The following is a 21,170-nucleotide window of genomic DNA, read 5'->3' as shown; positions in this document are numbered from 1 at the left end:
GGGGCGGGAGCATCTCAAAGTCTACTTGTAAAGAGTTTGAGAATGTCCAAAAGCGTTTTCTTACAAACTTTCTCCAACCTAAGGCACAAATACCATATATGCTCCTACTTCTTGAGTCGGGATCTCTTCCATTTGAGGTTATAGGCATGGAAAGGGTTGTGGAGTACATGATAAAGATGCCTCAAAACCCCCCACATCGACTTCTTACAATTGCATGGGAAGCAAGCAAAAAAGTTCAAAAGACGCATAAAAGCAAGATCTTGAGCACAGGATGGATGTAAGACATAAAGAAGTGGTTTGGGAGATGGGATGCATTACACTTGCTACATGATGCTTCAATTGACTCCCAAGTGAATGAAGCATTTATACAACGCCAATGTATTACGACTTGGGAGAAATCCGGTGGGTCACGCTTCATACATTACACCACCCATATTGCCTCCAGCTACAAAACCATGTTCTACGCTGAAAGAGGAAACCGTACTCACACTTACATGCTTGAGCCTATCCCCTTGTCGATGATATGCACTATCGCAGCCATTTGTCTTAGCTCCCATTTCCTTTGATGCGAGATAGGGCCTTGGGGCAATGGAGAAGAGTCGAATCCACTGTGCACATTATGCTCACTGCAAGTTCGAGAGTCTGAGTACCACTAGAGTGCTCAGCTTTTGGTCACATCTGACCTTGCTTCTCTCACATTTTCAGCCATGACTTAGACATATACACTTTCCTCTCCCAGCCACAGTGTGGGCTCTCCATTGCGACTCTCATCATCACAATTTTGGAGCACCGAGAGTCACTCATCACCCATACACATACTACATCACATGTAACTTTGGTCCCATAGGTCATATTTGACCTCCAAGGACGATAATAAAATCTATATATTTAAAATCTCTCTCTCTCTCTCTCTCTCTCTCTCTCTCTCTCTCTCTCTCTCTCTCTCTCTCTCTCTCTCTCTCTCTCTCTCTCTCTCTCTCTCTCTCTCTCACACACACACACACACACACACACACACACACACACAACAGACGCGGGACACCCTCCCATGGCACTAGTGATATCGCTATTGGGGGTCCCCTTTACCTCAAAAAATTTGGGTCCATGGAAGCCGCATAACCCCTACCTCATCTGGAATCTGGGAAGACCTTGAACCGAGGCCACAAAAACGCTAAACTTCATCTGCAACCATCCTCGAGCAATCTCACCCAATCTTTAATCGGCCGTAACTGGCAGTCCAAAACTTTGTTTGACGAGCAGTCAATTATTGTTAGCTCCATACATTGCATAGAATGCATCATATCCTTGGCAAAGCTCCACATCAGATGACGCGTCTATCGATGCGACCAACCCGACACCAACCTGGTCTCCAAAACTTTGATTGCTAATAAGTTGACACTCGAGACTCAGATTGCCAATGTGAAAAGACTAGCAGGCTCCATAAATCAAGCTCTACACATCCACAACTCTAAACTGGCTTGGATCACCTGGCTCCACCTGCCCTATCCATCTCAAATCTGCAATGCATTGCATTGCACCTTCAAACTCAAATATCTTGGGCTTCGTAGCTCTGTTTGATGAGCCGTCTCTGGACCTACTTCTTCAGCACTTCAAGCTCTACATTTCTAGGCCCAAAGATTGCATCTTGAACCTCCTTCATCTGCTACCCAAATTAGCCTCTTTTGGAGCCTTTCTTGGCCTATAAACCGCATCAGCCATACATATCCGTTCCTACCTGTCTGCCCAAGATTTTTATAGTTGCTCTAGCCCTTTACCATGCTTCTACTAGCCTGCACATACCTGACCATGCCATTTTCTATGGTTGACCAACTTTGGTTGCACCATCATTGCCCACCCCCTAGTTGAGCATTCATGCTCAACCAAAAAAGAGCTTTATTCCACTTATAATTGCAAAACCTGACACACACTATCAGAGAACCAAAACCATATATACATAGTTTTATTTTGCAACCTACTGCCAAACCTTCAAGTGGGTTGGCCCACCCCCTGCTTAACATAGCTTCTGCCTGGATCGAAAACCTGACATTGGTACCTTACACCCATCTGTAACTGTTCACCATAGTGTTGCACTCCAGCACATAGAACATCATGTATGTAGGCTGCCCATAGCCTACCTTCAACACTCCATGCATTCATGTACAAATTGTCTACTCCATACCAAGCAGCACCAAGCATACCACCATCCAAGAAACATGTACCCATCCAAGAAACAAATTGTCTACCTTCAACACTCCATGCATTCATCTACAAATTGTCTACTCCATACCAAGCAGCACCAAGCATACCACCATCCAAGAAACATATACCTAACAACAAGCTCGAACGGGCACATAATCTGCAGGATTCAACACACCCAATACCAGCTTCCACTTTACCATTATGCTCGTCATCTTGGCCAAATAGATCATTTCCTCATAGGTATCAGCACCGTCTTCCACCTTTTCTGTAATCCTCAGATGCAAGCACTATAACAGCTTTGACAGCTTCAAATATTGATTGCCTTTTACCCCAGTAGCAACCTCTAATTGCTTCCAAGAGGCTTCAAATTGCTCAAGAAAAATGGAAAAATCATTACTCAAATTGTGGCGTACCGCCTTCAACTTTGCACCAGCTTCCTCTGCAGTAATCACCTCTTGAAACCGCTCCAAAAACTGACTTTGCAACCCCTGCCATGATCCTCGATCACTGCTCTTTAAATCATCGAACCAAATCTTGGCTCATACGCGCATCAACAACGGCACCGTTTGTAGCTTTTCCGCATCTGTCAACATATGCATCAACAACAACCATAACTCAAAATTTGCTAACCAATCCTTGGGATCTTCAAGGCCCGTAAATATGGGGCCAAAAACTTGGCTCCACCATCTCTGACAGCTTCAAACTCGGTCATCGAACACTTCAACCATCAGCCAACCACTTTGGCGGCTACCAAACACCGCTTCCAACCTCAAATCAGAGCATTAAACAACTCCTCAATGGGGGCACCAGAAGATGGAGAGGGGGAAAGGGGAACATACCCAACACACAACACAATGCCTCACTATAGCCCAGGGTTTACACAGTGCCCCAATCCACTAGAGCTCACCTTCAAAACTCGACACTATCCCCAAGCAAACCACCACCTACTCACGACCATACGCACATACGCTTTGCAATGCACCAAAGAGACCCAATCATTCCTCTTTGTCCAATTCATAGCCTTCCACACGCACACAGACTCTCTCTATCTCTGTTTGCACGACAGACCTCGGGGGGGCACACATGCTGACACACGCCCGTAAACACACGCACACAAGCAAAGAAGAGAAGGGGAAAGGGGGAATGATGCCAAGAGACAACAATGATGGCTTCCTTGCATACACAACCATTTACAACCACTTTCCTGCCGACACAACCCTCGACCAAAAAAAAAACACTATGGCAAAAAAGCCCCTCAAAATTCACGTGCACCTCCTTTTATAGGGTGGCTAAGCCCAAAAAAGAAAAAAACGGGAGCTTTCCAACTAGTGCACTCAACTTTGAGCTCATTTTAGAATTTTCTTTGCATTGCTTGCATTTGGCCTACTCCTTTTGGAAACCCTTGCATGGTGGACACCTTGCTATGTTTGGCCGCTAGGAACTGCCCGCTTGGCTTTGTCCCCTTCAAATGACCCTCTAGGCCGCTCGATTTGGCTTGTCATTGCCTTCTCTCTCTCTCTCTCTCTCTCTCTCTCTCTCTCTCTCTCTCTCTCTCTCTCTCTCTCTCTCTCTCTCTCTCTCTCTCTCTCAGCTAATGAGGGACACCCCCCCATGGCACTAGCGATATCGCTAGTGGGGGTCGCACTTTACTTCAAAAAATTTGGGCCCATGGAGGGCGCATGAACCTGCCCTCACCGGGCGCACTACCACGTCATCACAACCTACCGTCTCGCTAGTACTGCCGAGGACCACTGTCGTTGCCGGCTACTGCCAGCATGCCACCAACGCCGACCAAAACCGGCCGATTTCGCCCCTTACGCCACTACGCGCAACACCACAACATGCCCGCCATATCCACACCAAGGGGGAGCTCCCCTCTCCCTTCTACACTTGCATTAGCTCTCACGGAATGGCCTATAAACACTCCTCCTCGGTAGACTTTTTTTGCATGTGGACTTAACACCTGCCATGTGGCAACCCCTGGTGAGGCCACCCCCCAAGCCTTCAAAAAATTCAAAAAGGATTTTTTTTTCAAGAAAAACCCTCTTTTGTGATCCTTTTGCTCTGCCTTCCCACTTCCGCACAATGCTCGGATTGTCGAGCCGTCAAGGCCGACCAAAACTCCTTGCCTCTGGCTTCAAGCCGCATAACCTCCGCTTCATCTGGAATCTGGGAAGACCTCGAACCGAGGCCGCAAAAACGCTAAACTTCATCTACAACCATCCACGAGCAGCCGCACCCAATCTTTGACGGCCATAACTGGCAATCGAAAACTCCGTTTGACGAACAGTCAATTCTTGTTAGCTCCATACATCACATAGAATGCATCCTATCCCTGGCAAAGCTCCAAATCATCAGATGGCACGTCTACTGATGCGACCAACCCGACACCAACCTGGGCCCCGGCAAAACTTTGACTGCTAATAACTTGACACCCAGGACTCAGATTGCTGATCTAAAAAGACCAGCAGGATCCATAAATCAAGCTCTACACACCCACAGCTCCAAACTGGCTTGGATCACCTGGCTACACCTCCCCTGTCCATCTCAAATCTACAATGCACTGCACATTCAAACTCAAATATCTTGGGCTTTGTAGCTCTGTTTGATGAGCCGTTTGAACCTGCTCCTTCAACAGTTCAAGCTCTAAATTTCTAGGTCCAAAGATTGCACCTTGAACCTCCTTCATTTGCTACCCAAATTAGCCCCTTTTGGAGCCTTTCTTGGCATATAAACCGCATCAGCCATACATATCCGTTGCTACCTGTCTGCCCAGGGTTTTTATAACTGCTCTAGCCCTTTACCATGCTTCTGCTAGCCTGCACATACCTGCCCATGCCATCTTCTATGGTTGACCAACTTTGACTGCACCAACGTACATCAATGCCCTGCACGATATTGCAAACGCTCTTTGACACAAGGACATATGATATCAGGTAAGCCCACATAGGGTAATTGTCCCCGTCCAGCAAACATCTTGAACACGTGTGTTGTTGTCAACCATGGCGAATGCATACACCTGATGTGAAAACTACCCAAAAAGAGGAGAAATGAAGTGGGACCAACATGTGCTATATAGCACAACCCATAGAAGACTATAAGGGACATGTTATGCAAAAAAAATGGCACTGATAGAAATTTTTCACAAAAATACAAAATTGCATGCGCAACTCTACCTGTAGTGGAAACGAAGGCCGAAATGAACCTGAATTGAAAATTTGAGCAGATCGAGCTCTATGAGATTCCCCAAAGTATTTGTCGACCTGCGGACACTCATTGAAGCTCACAAAAATCGAAGAAGATTAGCTCGCGTGTGTTGGAGCTGCTAGCAACTAAGCCCTGCTCTGATACCAATTGTTGGAATTAGGGTTGCTGGAAAACACACATAACTTGGAGAAGATGAAGAAAGCTCAAGGCACACAACAGAGAGTATATTACTAAGTGTGCAATGGAAAGATTAGATAGCCCTAAAGTGATGGGCGTATATACAATGCACAGGGGAAAAAACCTCCTAGTGAGGGGAAAAATTCATCGCCAGTCCTAAGTGTGTTCACACATATCATTACCACATGAATATGGTAACATGATCTTGCGGTTTTGTATTTTTTCCTACAATATTGATGCTAGAGGAGGCCACTCTTTGACATCTTGTATTTTTGCTATCTTTATTGGGTCCATTCTCATTTGATTGTGAGTGTATATGGCCCAATAATTCCAAAAGAAAGAATTCACTCTTTTTGGATTGATATGAATTTTATGCTTTTGCAACTCCTCAAAGATAGCTTGGAGGTGTCTTTGGCGTTCTTCTTTGCATTGAGAAAAGGCTTATGAGTATAAAAAAGTCCATAAATTATTCAATTTAATGTGGATTTTGTCTTTGTTAGACCAAAATGCATGACTAGAAACTTGTACAATCTAAATGTTTAAAATGCAATCAGATGCAGGTCTTATACACATCTTCAAAGTAAAGCGGCTTTGGTAATAGTCACTCTTTAGATCTATGTAGATGAATATTCGAGCTCCTTGAAACTTATCCAAATGGTCATCAATTTGAGGGATTAGAAACACGACATTTTAGTGTCTTTTTCTTTTAGGATTTGAATTAAATGCTATGTACCTAAAAACAAGAATCTCCAAGATCCCTTAATAATCTAATTGTCGTATTTGTTAAAAAATATCTCCTTAAACTTTTAAGCTTACCATGATTAAAAATAGACCCAATGATGCTCTCACAAAATTGCATGCAAAGTATTTGATGATCCTAAGCTTAGAGAAAAGTATTGTGGTTAAGGAAAAAAAAACAGACTACTTGTTTATACAGTTGCTATATACTTTTACATAGACATTAGCTATTACAATGGACAATACAACTTCAAATTTCTATTGAATATCAATGATTCATAACAAAGTCCTCAACAAAACCACAATTAGAGTATCTATAATCTCCTTTATATTCTTGTTCGATCGCAAATTATTTTTTTGATAATTTATGTTAAAATTCAAAATGCCACTTGATTTATAGTATTAAATCTAGAAAACTTATGTATTTGTCTAGTTTTAACAAACAAAAATATTTTTAGATCATAACTTTGCACTAAAACAACATTGGTTCTTTCATATTAGATCAATAATTACCTCTCTTTGAGCCACCATTTATAAAACTATAACTTTTTTTCATTTTCATTTAAAGTAAGCATAAAGTCTACGCTTTTGAGGATAACTTTTTCTTTTTTGAGCATTATAACATATTAGAAATGATTCGTAAACATGGGAAATCCAAAGAGAAGTTATAAGTCCTCTACCAAAACAAGTTGGAAATTTTGGTGGAATAACTTAGAGCTTTTCATGAATCTCTTAATATAGGATTCATTTTGATATAGACAAAAGTGATCAATATGCTTCATGTCATAATCTAAGTAAACAATAAACAAAATCTTACAATTTCGTTTGCATATGCCCATAATAAGTCAAAATATTTAGTGGAAAAACATGACACTTTCCTGTTTCAAGACACTTGAATGTCCAATTACGAAACTAATGTTAATCGTCTTTTATTTAACAGTAGTTATTTACCAAACAAAAATCTTAAATATCATATTTTCAAGGTTTTGAATAAAATGCCATGTTAATCTAAAAAATTATCACCAAAATTCTTTTTTAGAGCCTTTTATACAATCATTATAGAGTCTTTAAAAATTGCCTCCTTATACTTTTGAGTTTATTATGATAAATAATTGGGCCTATAAAGAGTGCTCACACAAAAGCTGAAAAGTAATTGAAAAAAAAAGATGCGTGCAATAAGCTTAGAAAAAATGGTAAGGCCTAAGAAAGTTTTCTAGGTAGCTTATCTATAATAGCCACACATATTTGTTTATGTTTTACTCATTAGAACTTTTTTTTATGTTGTGTTTAATTTAGTTAAGTTATGTGGGTCCAATACATAAGTTTCATACATTCAGTTATATAGGAAGTAAAACATTTCCTTTGTGTGATTTGAAGAGTTTTTATGTTATATAAACATGAACACTATCCAAGTAATAAAATAACAAAAAAATTGTAGTTGCTTATGTAAGCTATAAGTAGATTATATTCATGTATCTCAAAACTACTCACTAAAATCTTCATATTCACATGATAGATATAACCTACAAAAATTAACATAAGTTTACAACATTTTGTAACTTTCAATAAAGCATCTATAATCTGATTTACATGGTTTTTCGATGACAAGTTTATATTCTTGATAGATTATGCAGGACAAAATCTTGAAAAGCAACTTAATATATGATATTTATGTAAGATTGGATGCCAAAAATATAATACATTTCTCATATTAACCTATACATTCAGTTTGGATCATAGCTTTGCATTAAAATTGCATCAATCCTTTGATAGAAGCTTTGAAGCCCAAGTATGTCTTCCTATTCTTTTTTGCATTTCTTTATGTAGGAATCTAGGAAGATACTTTTGTTTGAAGGGATGTAAAAGGGAGCAGACGTCCACGTGACACATTAGTCAAGGCTTTTGACAATTGAGATCCGTGGCACGTGGAGGGAGAAGAGAAGAAGAAGAGAATTTTAAGAGAAGAAGAGACCTTAAAGATCTTTTCCAAGAGAGAGAGAGAGAGAGAGAGAGAGAGAGAGAAAGCCTGCGTCGATTCAATGTGAAGCCCTGTCTCTCTCTGTCTGCGAAATCGAGCATGGCGTAGCAGCACGCAGTGGAGTGGGTCGATTCGGACCCGTCGCACAAGAAGTGGCATCCAAGCCGAGGTGAGGAGGAGCTGGAGTGTGCATGGACGTGCAGGTGGCAGACGGAGCCAAGGTGAGGATGACTATGTCGCTGCAAGCTGGCGGGTAGAGCGCGAATGATGGATGTGATTGCCCGACTGAGAGAGAGAGAGAGAGAGAGAGAGAGTTTTCATGTTCCCTTTCAGAGCGGCACTTGAGGTCTGCCATCGCGCGAAGCATGCAGTCTGTGCTTGTCTGCGTTGTGAGACCACCACGCTGAATGCAGATTGCCTGTCTCTGAGCGCTGCAAAACCAGGACGCTGAATACACAGCCTGTCGAACCATGGCTGCAGCCCAATCGAGTTGGCTCCGCGGAATGTTCCGTGCGCAGGAAATCTTGGGGCATGTCTCGCAGTGACGCTACGCTGACGTACTCAACCTGTGCACCCCGTGGGAAGTGCAACAGGCACCACTTTTCCTTCTGCCGATAATGTTGCCAGGGAATCTCGTCGATTAATTAATTAATGTATGCAACGCAGACTCAGTATAAACCATAAAATTTCTCTCTTTATTAGAAATTTGAAGATTATACTTTTTCCCCCTTACTATATTTAGTAGGTATGAAAAGTAGGCTTCCAAGCTTTATTTTCTTATTTTTTTAGTAAATTATCTGTTATCAAGGATTTACAAACTTAAGAAATAGTTTTCTTTTCCAAGAAGTTATAAGCCTCTAATAAATTTTTTGAGAAAACAGCTTGAATTTTTGGTAAAAATTTCAATTTCAAACTTTGTGATCAATCTATTAGATAGGGCACATTTTGACATAGAAAGAAATCCTCATCTTTCTTTTGCTCATAAGCTCACTCTTTTACAAGCAACACGAATTAGTTTCTAACTTTACAAATTAAACCCAAAAACTTAAAAAGAAAATGGGACACTTTAGTGTCTTAGAACACTTGAGTGTCCGATTTTGCAGAACTAGCATTAAAGACCAATAACCGATGGCCATTCAAAATGTGTCGTTTTTCTTCTGAGCGAGTAAAATTGGCAAACACAGGGAGAGCTAGGCTAAATAAGACCCTTCTCCAAATGTTCCTTCGCTTGTTGTAACAACTTATGTCATAAGACTTACCCAATAGGGTGGCTGATTGGGAGGAGCGCTCCCCAAACAGATCTATCATATGACCTATCGACCATTCCGGGGGGTAACTTCATCGGGAAGTGAGTCAATAAAGCAATATAGATATTGGTCCAATATAAGTTATTTCAATTTACCTAAGTTAGTGCGAGACTTTTCAATACATACATCTCTCTCTCTCTCTCTCTCTCTCTCTCTCTCTCTCTCTCTCTCTCTCTCTCTCTAGTATTTTATTTTGTCATCTTGTTACTCTAACTTTGTATCAGATCCACCACATTGTAACTTTCTGGTCTCATAGGTCACTTTGGCCTTTTCGAAGACGTTAATATAATATTTCATTTCATTTCTCTCTCTCTCCTTGGGAGAATTGGACAAGATGTGTTTGCAGATTCAGTTTTAGGAACCGCGAACAAGCTCTGGCTTTTTGACACTCTAGTGTCTTCAGCTATGTTGTACAGAGTTCAAATATGGGGACACTCAGTAGACCACCATGGTAAATATGGCAACATGCATGGATGGATGGAGATGTATGGAGAGGCCTCTAATCTCTATGATTTCTCAGATGATTCGGGATAAAGCCTCAATGCCGCATAAGATTATCTGAGCCAAGCTAGCCGCGCCATCCCTCATGGTCGAGGCATTGACTAGATCAATATCCTTTATACACAATGTATGGGACCTCCCCATAGATAAATACGTTCGGCTAGCCTTGGAGTCATCTCGACAGCTAGCACTGTAGGGTGACAACATGTTGGTATGTGGTTTAAGTCGCATGGTTTCAGCATGGATAGATTGCCTCTGTTCCAGTACTCCTTGGATGCACCCTCCCTCTCCCTCACGCAGACATAGATCACCATACTCATACGTCAGCATCGGATTCAGCTAGATACCAGGAGCACATGGATACAGTCGGCACAGGAGTTGGATACAAAGATGGCTTTCTATAGAGAGCATCTTCTCCAACTCACGGAGGACAGTTTTGTGACTACGCTTGCATACATGGATACACATTCATCTCATGGGATACAATGTGCTATTAGACAGATACGCACATCCTCACATCAACTTCAAATTGAGACTGGTCAATTTCGAGGGGTATCGACAAAGGCTATATGTCATGTATGTCACCTAGAGCAAGAGACAGAACTACACTACACATGTCACTGCTCGGTATACTATGAGATACGAGGCCGCTTCCACTGTCTGTTCAAAGAGGATTTTGGACCATTTTCTAGAGTCATGAGATACGAAGATCAAAGATGTATTGGATTGTTTCTACTAGAGCTGTGCAAACATAGAGAGACTAGAGCTGCGCAGACATAGAGAGAGCTTGTTGAGGACTTCACGGGAGAGCTAATCTCAGAGACAAACCACAGATTTCTTTACACTAGCTAAGGGACAAGCAGAGGAGTAGTCATCATAGTAGATCTCAAATCCCACCCACATCAAGATACGCGGATCGATCGAGCCATTGAGCTAGGTAGATCCAGGCGCCCACGACCTCAGGGAGCCTCACACCATCGATGGAGGTGGCAACAAAGGATCCAGACCATCCTAGCTCGACACGCGAGACGACCAGCTGGACTATTGACCATGGAGGATATTGATGAGATTCAACGACGACTGATGAGGGATCTCATCGGATGATTTGTGTCTCAGTTGATCCATCTCTATTTCAGTTTTGTATCAACTAACCCATTATATCAACCCTCACCCCAACACCCCTTCCCACCTTTTTCATTTCAGTTTCAACCTTTCAACTCTATGTACTTTTTGTACTCAAACACTATCATTTCTTTTTGTAGAAATGTGACTGACCATTGGAATTGACCACTCACTTGCATCAAATTTACATCATAATCTTGACCCTTAAACTACTACGCCATTTTCTTATGTAGTTAGGAATGGGATGGATTCTATAGTGCAAGGTTATCCCTAGAATCACATAACGACGCTAGATAGGTGTTAACAAAAGAGATTCTTTATATGAGTATTTCTCAATTTGTAGAGTGAGTTATCTGGAGTTTGGATTTAGAAGCTCAAAAGAGGACCACATTTATCACACAATGGGGATGGTTATGTTATTGTGTACTTTTGTTTGGTCTTGGTCATGCTACTTTGCCTACTATGATGCCATCAACTTTAATTTTAGATGTGTTACAATTGTGAAGAACTCCTCGTAGGCATGAGCAATGCATCTTCAACATAAAGCAAAAGGCAAACTTCTACCAGCGCGATTCTAGCTGAAGCAACTAGTTGATCAAAGTGAAATGCATGAGTCTATAGCTACACTTTCCTTCAATGGTGAATTTGGGCTCTTCTTGGATTCATCTAGGTATATATATATATTTATATATATATATATATATATATATATATAAAGTCCTCATTCTGAATGATCCCGGTTCTACGGATAGTTTTATTTCACTTGAAACAGTAGACAAGCTCAATCTTCTTTGCAGTCCAATCAACTCCTGGTCTACATTTGAGGGGTTGACCAGGATATAGCTTCATACTTTTCTAAATTATTAGTCAGAGATCTGCCTCAAATTTTCAAATCTTCCCCTCAACTGTCAAGTCATAAATGCAATGACTCTGAGGACTTCCCAATTATTGTCAATATAGTTTGAGAAATCTAGTCCCATTCCCTCTCGAGGTTCATGTCAAAATCTAGAGGAACATAGAAGGCTTGCTTAAACTCTTTCCAACTCTTTAGCATTTTCCTTCCAAACTGCAATTCATCCACCAATTACTCACAATGTTCTTGAAGCAAATATTCAAAATATCACACACACACATTGAAGCCTCGACTTCGCAAATTACCGGATAAAGACCAGAGATTTGGTTTAAATCCACTGCCCGTTCAAATAGTCGATCTTCAAATCTTTGTCTCCAGGATCAAAAGTCTTCTTCCCAAGACCTCAAAGATCAGAGAGAGAGAGAGAGATTCCTTACCAAGTGTGACAATTTTCATTTATTGCCCACAGAGATATACAAAAACACAATGCTTTTAAAGGATGGTTTTCAGCTAAGCTGAAGTAAACAATGTATGTATGTTTTTTTTGGCTTGCGCATTATAAAATCCATCAGTGCTCAGTACTCGGTGCTAGCCTTAAACAGCAGCATTATGAAATCCATGAGTGCTCAGTGCTAGCCTTAAAAAGCAGCATTTTCCATCCAATAAAACGAACAAAAATTTGTGAGTATGGTTTCAAGGCTAATTTAGGAGTGATGGCAATCATGGGAAAATGTACCGGAGATTGCTTGTTTCAATGCTTGAATCAAGGCTCTAGGTTCATAAATAACCCCACCTCTATCATCCTGCATGGCATCTACAGTCACCTGCTCAAAGAGAAACTCTAAATTATGCATTATCAAACAGGATAGAGAAATAAATACTGGCTGTCAATAAAACGAAAACAGGCTCTTATTCAACCGTCCGAGAACTGAAGTACTGCAAGTGAAGCATGTACCTGCAAGCCGAGCTTTCCATGCTGGCCAATATCTACGGCACTCTACACTAACAGGTGGGAATACGAGCATTCAACAACCTAGAAGGACAGGCTTTCTCTATAACCTCGCACCACCAGGTACTCACTTTCTAATGAGAGACTAGCCTTGCCATAGCAAGTTCTGGTGCATATGGGCCATACAGCGCCAGTGGGCATGCTTATGAACCATATGGCATAGTTACCAGACACGGAAAATCGGAATGCGGAACAGAGAACTACTCGTGTCTAAAACAAAGAATGGGATTTTGGAACGGGCAGTTGGAACGGGAACGGGGAACGAAAGCCTGAAAATGGCCATTCCCTGTAACTATGCCTTATGGCATGGGAACAGGTGCTTACGGACCTCACAGCACTGGGATGCATGGTGCCTGTGGAGCAAAGATTCCATGGCCCATGGGAGGGATATATGGGGCTATGCCCAGCATGTTCAAAGCTCATTATCAATACCTGAGCAGATAGCATCAATCAAGGATCCAGATGCCTCTGAACCAAAGAGGGAAAGAGCTTTTAGCTTATCACCTATTAACAATGGGTTAATTCTTTATCAAAGGGCTTCCCCAACTGTAGATGTCTCCTAAAAGTAGTTGACTGTGGGCAGTCACTTAAAAACCCCTAGTTTCTAAACAGTACCGAACAGACCCCTTTCACAACCAAAGAAGACAATGCCTGATTATTGCACACAAAGCAGACAATGTGTGGGCATGTCATGATGAGAGGAATGCCAAAGCGATTTGTTAATTTGCACCGACCTTACTAAACTCTGTTTGACAAAGAAACCGAAAGCTATACATTGTACACAAGAATGACATTATGTGTTTCATGTCAGAAACTTACCACTCTCTGTACACCTAAAGCAAGTAGCTTCTCGCTATCCACTCTTATGGCGCCTCCATCAGGCACAAGCATACAGTTAATGTATGCAGTTGCCTGTCAACATGAGAAACAATTTGGAAAATGTTACAGATGCATAGTTAGCAAAGATAACAACAAAAATGGACACTCACTGGAAAATTCAAAGACTTTTGAGGGTCACCATGCTTCCTGTTTAATGCATTGCAGATGGAAACAACAAAATCAGACGCTGACATTCCATAACTTTCTCTGTCATGTGTTGAATTGAGAATAAGAATCTGAAATGTTGACGACTGATATTAGATAGCAGATGATCGTGTAGACTTGGTAGAAAGTGATCTTTTGAGGGTAATAACCTTAAGGCACGACTGATGAGCAATGACCTCTCCCACACCATAAAGCACCTGCTCCACAGAGAGTAGAAACATGCTCCTCTGTCAGCCCTGCATAGGCTTGAGAAATATATTGTCAAGCTAGTCATACCCACTCATGTCACCCAGACCATGGAGTCCAACACCAACTATGAATTATCTGGGGTGTAAAAATTGACCAACCAGTGAAGGACAAATGGACGTGTACAGAGAACCCATGCCATAAATTATGGCTTGGACTTGCTTTAGATGCTCCAAGACAGTAGGATTTACAGCAGGAAACACCTGCAAAGAGTACCAGTCCTTGTTACAAGAGGTTGGCAAGACACTCAACCTTGGCAACTATCAGTGCACAATGCCAAAATAACTCAAGAGCAGGTTCTGGATAAAGGTATCTGATAATTGAAAGAACTAGGCCATGCTTTTCGCAACAAAAGGCAACAAACCTCGTGAAGTAAATTGGTTCCCTCGCTTGACATGTAGAAGATTCGCTTAATGCTTGCTGGAAGTTTACTTGACGGATGAGAAGCCTGCCACATTTATGTAAAACATTCATGAAAGAAGTCTACTGAGGGAGCTCCAAAATCAAGACACCCAAAAGTTTCAGGCTACCTTACAAAAACATCCGTTTCTCAGAGGTATGAAATTTGAATGCAATGCACGATTCATGATGAAAAGCTGGAATAAGCAATTTCTAAATTTAACGGAAGTATAATGTAGGTCTGTTAAAACCATTCAATTCAGGAGCATCAGACTTTCTACAAAATTTGCTTCAACAAGGTATTAATACCAGGCACTTCTTCATCTGGCTGGGCTGGCAAGAGATTTGCCAACTCATTCTTGTCAACGTAATGCATGTCTCTTTTAGAGCACATTAATTGGAAAATATTGGCAATCCTGTTTCTCCTTTATCTACCCTCGTTGTGGCTCCCACTGTCCTCGCTTCTATGATCATGCAGGTTGTGCAGGGGTTATGCCAACATAAATAGTGGTATACAAAAAGGGCTGCCCCCTATTCTCAAACTTCTACCCCTCACACCCTCCTACATTCTGCAAAAGGGTTGACTTCTGCATAGATATCCAGATTGTTTTTCTCCTTTCCCTGTCATTAACATGTTCCACTGTGTTGTCAGACTCAAGCAGAGAGTTGCATGCCAGAGCTAAATGAATGGTCAAAAAAGTGATTGGTAATCATCATACTTGAAACATAGAAATTGCAAGTGAGAATCACACAGGTTTATTCAGAACTGCCTCACTTGTAATGATCTACAAAGTGAATTATAACTTGATTATTTATGAAGGTGTCCTCAAGCCTATTGCAAACTCCACAATCTGAAAGGAGGTTGTCAGTTCAGTAGATGGTGTTACCAGTGCCCAGTGTACAGTGAGAAGCACCTACTTTGCCTTTGATTTTGATATTAAGTGAAGGGTTGGCCAGCACGTTAAAATTTTCAATGTTTCCCTCCTTTTTCTATAGTCAAATAGATCAAGTACGGTGGAGGCTTACAAAGCCAATCACCCTTGCTGATTCCCGCTTAGCAGAACGAGCAGTATACAAAGGCCCAATCACTCCTGGTTCCCACTCTCGTCTTGATCCTAGGCACCTAAAAAGCATCCAGGTACATACAAAATATCCAACAGTGTGTTTGTTGCCTCTGGTTAATGGTGATAGTATGGATGTAAGTCTTAATGAGGCACATGTGAAGCCTATGCAAGTTTCAAATGATGGTACAGATCCGCATTTCTGATGCAAATTTACAAGATGTAATTGATGAGGATAGGGCTGAAAATGCATCTAGATGTCTGCTTGTGGAAGAACAGCTTTATGGATGGATACCTAAGGCAATGGCAAGAGTTGGTCAAATAGGAGATGTTCATGGGCACTGGAGACACAAAGCATTGCCAAAATGACTTAGGCCTAGTTCATGATATTTTAGTGTCTGCACAGACTATGGGAGACTGGCCCTCAGGCTATATCCAATAGGCCAGTTTTCTATGTCATTCATTGGCAGACAACTCTTGACTGAGGCCAAGGATGGAAATACTATCTTTTATAACAGAAGTAAATAGAGTGCATCTCCAAGTCATGCTTGGATCACTTAGCTAACCAGGAGACGCCTGGATGTTCTTTGAGCATGCGTGCATCATTTTGGGAAGTCATCTAAAATGCCTGCACTAACTTTTGGTTGGTAATTTAATCAGCACAATTTTCCTTAAAGGAAAACGTCGTTTGCTGTGCAATAGATTGTAATTTGTTACACTAAGGTCCTTGCACCTGCTCTTCTTGCCTTGAGCCACTACCCCACACACAGCCTCTCACCGAGACAAAGTCAATAAAACGTCAGAGAGAGAGCTAATTTTTGGAACAGCTGCATTGAAATTTTCAAAAAGAGGCTATAATTTGAAAAAATAGTTTTTGGATAGTGACAATCATTAAGGACCTTGTTTACACGCTGAGGAAACCTCTCAAATTGGCTGGAAGAGGAAGGATGTGATATTTCATTTTGCCCACGTATGATTGTTCCGTCCTGCAAACAATATACAATGTTTACAATATCGTCAGTTCCAATTGTAAGAATCACAAAATCAGCTCAAACCCCACACACGTTATATGAAAACGTCCACAACCTGAGAACTAACCTGTAATTCACACCCAAGAGTGAGTCGGTCATTGGTGCAGACTGCTGGAAGGACAAAACTGTTCACAGGGATTTGAGAGACGCGAGAAAACAGAAAAATTGCCGCATCCAATGACTGGAAAAAAATGCGGGCACCAGCAAAGAAGAAATTTCCTATACTGTGAAACCAAAATGGAGTTTAGATTCTTCTCAAGAGGCAGTCTTAACCTTAAGCATACCTCTGCAGAAAAACCTCCATGTTTGAAGCCACATGTGCAATAAGAGCAAAAAAAACTCTTTCAAGTAGGAATCCTTACCTTCCATTGCTAAAGCAAAAATTATCATTTGACCGACAAAGAATCTGCAAAAGAAGGAATTAAGTTTCAAAATATGAAACATGACAATTATAGATAAAGGCAAAAGCCTTGATAGACTAATTATGGTGTCTCTTCCTAATCACTTCATGAGTTTCATCAACCGTAAGCACTTCTGTATCTGTTTATGTAGCTCAATAATCTTTTGCAGATCCTTAAGAGGCTAGATATGTCGAGAATCAGATATTTCTGTCACAAAGTGATGACGTGTCATGACAACCCAACCAGGAGCAGAAGCCAAGTCACAGCACAGCATGCCATGAATTAAGGATGGCTTGACAAGTTTCTTTAAGAGCATAAGGGTGCATTGCAGATCTAAACAATGGAAGCCAAAAAACCTGGGTGCTATCCAACATTAGTTTCAGTAGATTTTTTAGCTTGAGCAAGGTTTACACAAGTAACCAAAAACTGACATGTCTTACTTGCTCTTCTTCAGGCAACCACTCAACTCTTGATCACACCACTATGATCTTTTACCAAAAAAAAACATATAAACAGTGAATCATCTCTGACAAACCCATGTGCAAAGTCCTGAAATGGTTGCATTGACAGCCCCTTTCCTTTGCAGTCTCTGTCCTAAGAGCATTGGTTTTGCAGAATACATGATTATAGAGTTTTTTGAACCTTCTCTTTGAGTGTATGTAAAACGTTTTATACACATACTCTTGAGCATGCTGGGTTGTCCACTGAAAAGAGGCGATTGCAGTACTTCCCACAATAGAGCTTGAAAACGTGAAACAATTAACTTACTTGGTTTTGGAAATACACCAAGAAGGCCCTGATAGTTTCTCTATAGGGCCTGGAAACGCCCTCCCAAAGATGATTCTGATCCTCCACAATAGTGTACCTGCATCTAGCGTGTCTTGTCAAGAAGACTGTTCTTGAGGATTGGTACTTCATATAAAAGCAAGCACAGAAAAATTTCTAAGAATTATCACTACTTTGAAATATCACAATGAATCATGTTAAGTTCAAAAAAAAATTTACCAGCTACAACAAATTGCCTTAACAAAGTCTATGTGGAGTGGCCCGAAAAAACAATGGGTGTTCATTTTCAGCAAAAGCCATACTTGACTATATTCTATCAAATGCAGCAGTGCAAGAATACAAAGAAAAGAAACGTTATCAATGACATAATATGATTTTTCCTCTGCTTCCTAACCCTTGAAAGAGAGTAGCTAAATAGTCCTCTCCATGTGAAGAGCAAGACCACCTTATATACATAGCCACAGTGCATGAGAAAGCATAAGAGTCTTTTACAGGGATGGGGACACCCCTCTTTTTCTCCAAAGGATAGAGCAAGCACCTCCATGTTCGATATTTTTAATCCAGATTTGACTCAGGTAAAAGCAGTACTCACCTTTGTTTTTTTATAGAAGCTTTTGCACCTCCTTGCATGATATGTTGAACTCATGTGTGAACACACTTAAAAAGAGAAGATGTCGTTGTTTATTCAAAAATACAATTAAAAAGAAGATGCACACACCATAAGCTAGTGACATCTCAACTTACCACTCAGCTTTTGCCTGTATTGGATCCAAAGGCAAGCGATGTCCAAGAAGTCTCTTGACAGCCAATGCCTCTACAGAACTTTCATCAGAGAGCCGCAAACATCTAGATCGAATATCACCCACTGCAGGGCCACCTAACAAGGACACAAAATTGAAAAGCGTGTGGAGTACCATGACAAGATATTCAAACATAAAGTTTCCCATAGCTGCAGATGTTTAGTGTATAGCTAATGGTCAAATTTAGACTCTCTTCATTCAGTAAATAAGAACCTTACAATGAAGATCAGTTCACTAACCAAGTACTCGGACTATTTCTGCAGTACTACCACCATCATCTGATACCGGAAGGACGTGAGTCACATGAGTAGTTAACTTCTTTAGTTCTTCAACAACACCATTAAAGGCTGTTCCACCTGCAACACAAACATTCTCCAACTAACTTAAGTAATTATGATCTATACACAGTAAATGAAAGCGAGCAATAGAGAGAGAGAGAGAGAGAGAGAGAGAGAGAGAGAGAGAGAGAGAGAGAGAGAAGAAGAAGAAGAGAATTTTAACGTTGTAGGAAACCTTAAAAATCTATCGGACGAGGAGAGTTGAACTCAAGACCTCTTATTCAAGAGGGAAATGGCATAACCAATCTACCACACTTGGGTGATAGAAAGGTTATACCATTTTCCTCTTCTTATTAGCACACACCCACCACACTTGGGTAATAGAAAGGTTATACCATTTTCCTCTTCTTAGAGAGAGAGAGAGAGACAGAGAGAGAGAGAGAGAGAGAGAGAGAGAGAGAGAGAGAGAGAAATGAAATGAAATGAGATGTTATATTAACTTCTTCAAAAGGCCAAAATGACCTACGAGACCAGAGCATTACAATGTGGTGGATATGATACAAAAGTCAAAGTAACAAAATGACAACAAAATAAAAATACTATGGAATCCTAAACTGGTAGGTGTGAACTAAGCAACTAGCTCGGATAGCTAAATCACAAGTCACAAGATATCCAGTATCGGTCGTTGGCGGATCTCATCAATCTCCTCCATGGTCAGCAGTCTAATCGGGCGTCGTGCGTGTCGGGCCAAAGAGATCCGAATCCTCTAATGTAGCCTCCGTCGATGCTTGTGTACTCCTCCGCAGCCGTGGGCGTCTGGATCTCCCCAGCTCAGTCGCTCGGTCGATCAGTGTGCCTCAAGTGTGAGGCGACAAGCTCTGCTGTGGTAGTAGCTCCTCTGGGTGTCCAGTGTCTGCTCTAAAGTAGTCTGTGATGTGTCTCTGAGACTGGCTGGCCTCTCCTCTCATCAGGCTCTCTCTGTGTCTGCGCAGCTCGAGCAGAAACAAACCGAGGCATCTCTGATCCTCGTACCTCATGACTTTGGAGAGTGGTCCAAAGCCCTCTCTGAACAAGCAGTGGAAGTGACCTCGTATCTCGTAGTAGACGAGGCAGTGGCATGTGTAGTGCAACTCTGTCTCACGCTCCATGTCACACAAGGGTCATGTCCTAGCCTCCGCTGGTACTCCGCAGTATCTCCCAATCTCGATCCGTAGCTAGTGTGAAGATATGCGTATCTGGCCAATAGCACACTGTATCCCATGAGACAAGTGGGTGTCCATGTATCTGGGCCTCGTCACAAAACCGTCCGTCGTAAGCTAGAGAAGATGCTCTCTGTAGAAAGCCATCTTCGTGCCCAACTCCTGTGTTGGCTACATCCATGTCCTCCTGGTGTCTAGCTGAGTCAGGTCCTGGCGGATGAGCCTAGTGATCTCGGACTGTGTAAGAGTCACTGAGGGAACATCCAGTGAGTACTGGAAGGGGGGCAATCTGTCTATGTTGAACCCATGCGCCTGAAACCATGATGTCATCTCCCCATACCAACATGCTATATCTCCCTGCATGGCTAACTATCGAGAGGACTCAAGTGCAAGGCGGGCGTATCTGTCTCTGGGAAGTTCCCACATGCGGTGTATGAAGGAGACAGATCTGGTGAGCGCCTCAACCACTAGTGGGGGGGCAGCTAGCTCTGCTCGGATAATGGCACGTGGTACTGAAGCCTTAGCTCTAATGAGCCGCGAGATCATAGAGACAAGAGGTTTCTCCATGTCCCCCCATCCATCAGTGCGACCTATCCTCCCGTGATGATCCAATGAAGGCCCCCATATCTCAGCTCCATAGAGCGATGCAGAAGCCACCAAAGTGTCAAAGAGCCAGAGCTTCGTCAGAGAGAGAGAGAGAGAGAGAGAGAGAGAGAGAGAGAGAGAGGATGTTCCACCTACACAGTGAATGAAAGTGAGCAATTGTCACGTGATACATCCAACCCTATGTGTTTGTGGACAAGCTATAGCATGACCAGGGTTCAGTCAGTCAAG

The 21,170-nt window shown here is 41.7% G+C and overlaps 1 protein-coding gene across 4 annotated transcripts in view; it reads right to left on the bottom strand.

The window, feature by feature from the left end:
* Positions 1-11,953: 11,953 nt before the first annotated feature.
* The window catches only part of LOC147422756 (uncharacterized protein YNL011C-like), a 66,962-nt gene continuing 57,745 nt past the window's right edge, over positions 11,954-21,170 (bottom strand). The window contains exons 2-15 of one of the 4 annotated variants that reach the window (XM_086502936.1): positions 19,099-19,215; positions 18,804-18,936; positions 18,042-18,138; positions 17,235-17,278; positions 16,940-17,096; positions 16,741-16,827; positions 14,746-14,829; positions 14,483-14,584; positions 14,285-14,332; positions 14,081-14,206; positions 13,911-14,003; positions 12,819-12,906; positions 12,388-12,419; positions 11,954-12,295 (exon numbers count right to left, since the gene is read on the bottom strand). In XM_086502936.1, the coding sequence (XP_086359062.1) occupies positions 12,200-12,295; positions 12,388-12,419; positions 12,819-12,906; positions 13,911-14,003; positions 14,081-14,206; positions 14,285-14,332; positions 14,483-14,584; positions 14,746-14,829; positions 16,741-16,827; positions 16,940-17,096; positions 17,235-17,278; positions 18,042-18,138; positions 18,804-18,936; positions 19,099-19,215 (1,304 nt within the window). In that variant the 3' untranslated portion in view covers positions 11,954-12,199. Of the gene's footprint in view, positions 12,296-12,387; positions 12,485-12,511; positions 12,720-12,818; positions 12,907-13,910; positions 14,004-14,080; positions 14,207-14,284; positions 14,333-14,482; positions 14,585-14,745; positions 14,830-16,740; positions 16,828-16,939; positions 17,097-17,234; positions 17,279-18,041; positions 18,139-18,803; positions 18,937-19,098; positions 19,216-21,170 lie in introns of those variants that run through there. The other 3 variants (XM_086502933.1, XM_086502935.1, XM_086502934.1) reach the window with 3 other exon arrangements.

This window comes from Adiantum capillus-veneris, chromosome 27 (genome assembly GCF_014529385.1).
Source record: "Adiantum capillus-veneris isolate H3 chromosome 27, ASM1452938v2, whole genome shotgun sequence".
Classification (NCBI taxonomy): Eukaryota; Viridiplantae; Streptophyta; class Polypodiopsida; order Polypodiales; family Pteridaceae; genus Adiantum; species Adiantum capillus-veneris.
This window is presented reverse-complemented; position numbering and strand designations above follow the sequence as displayed.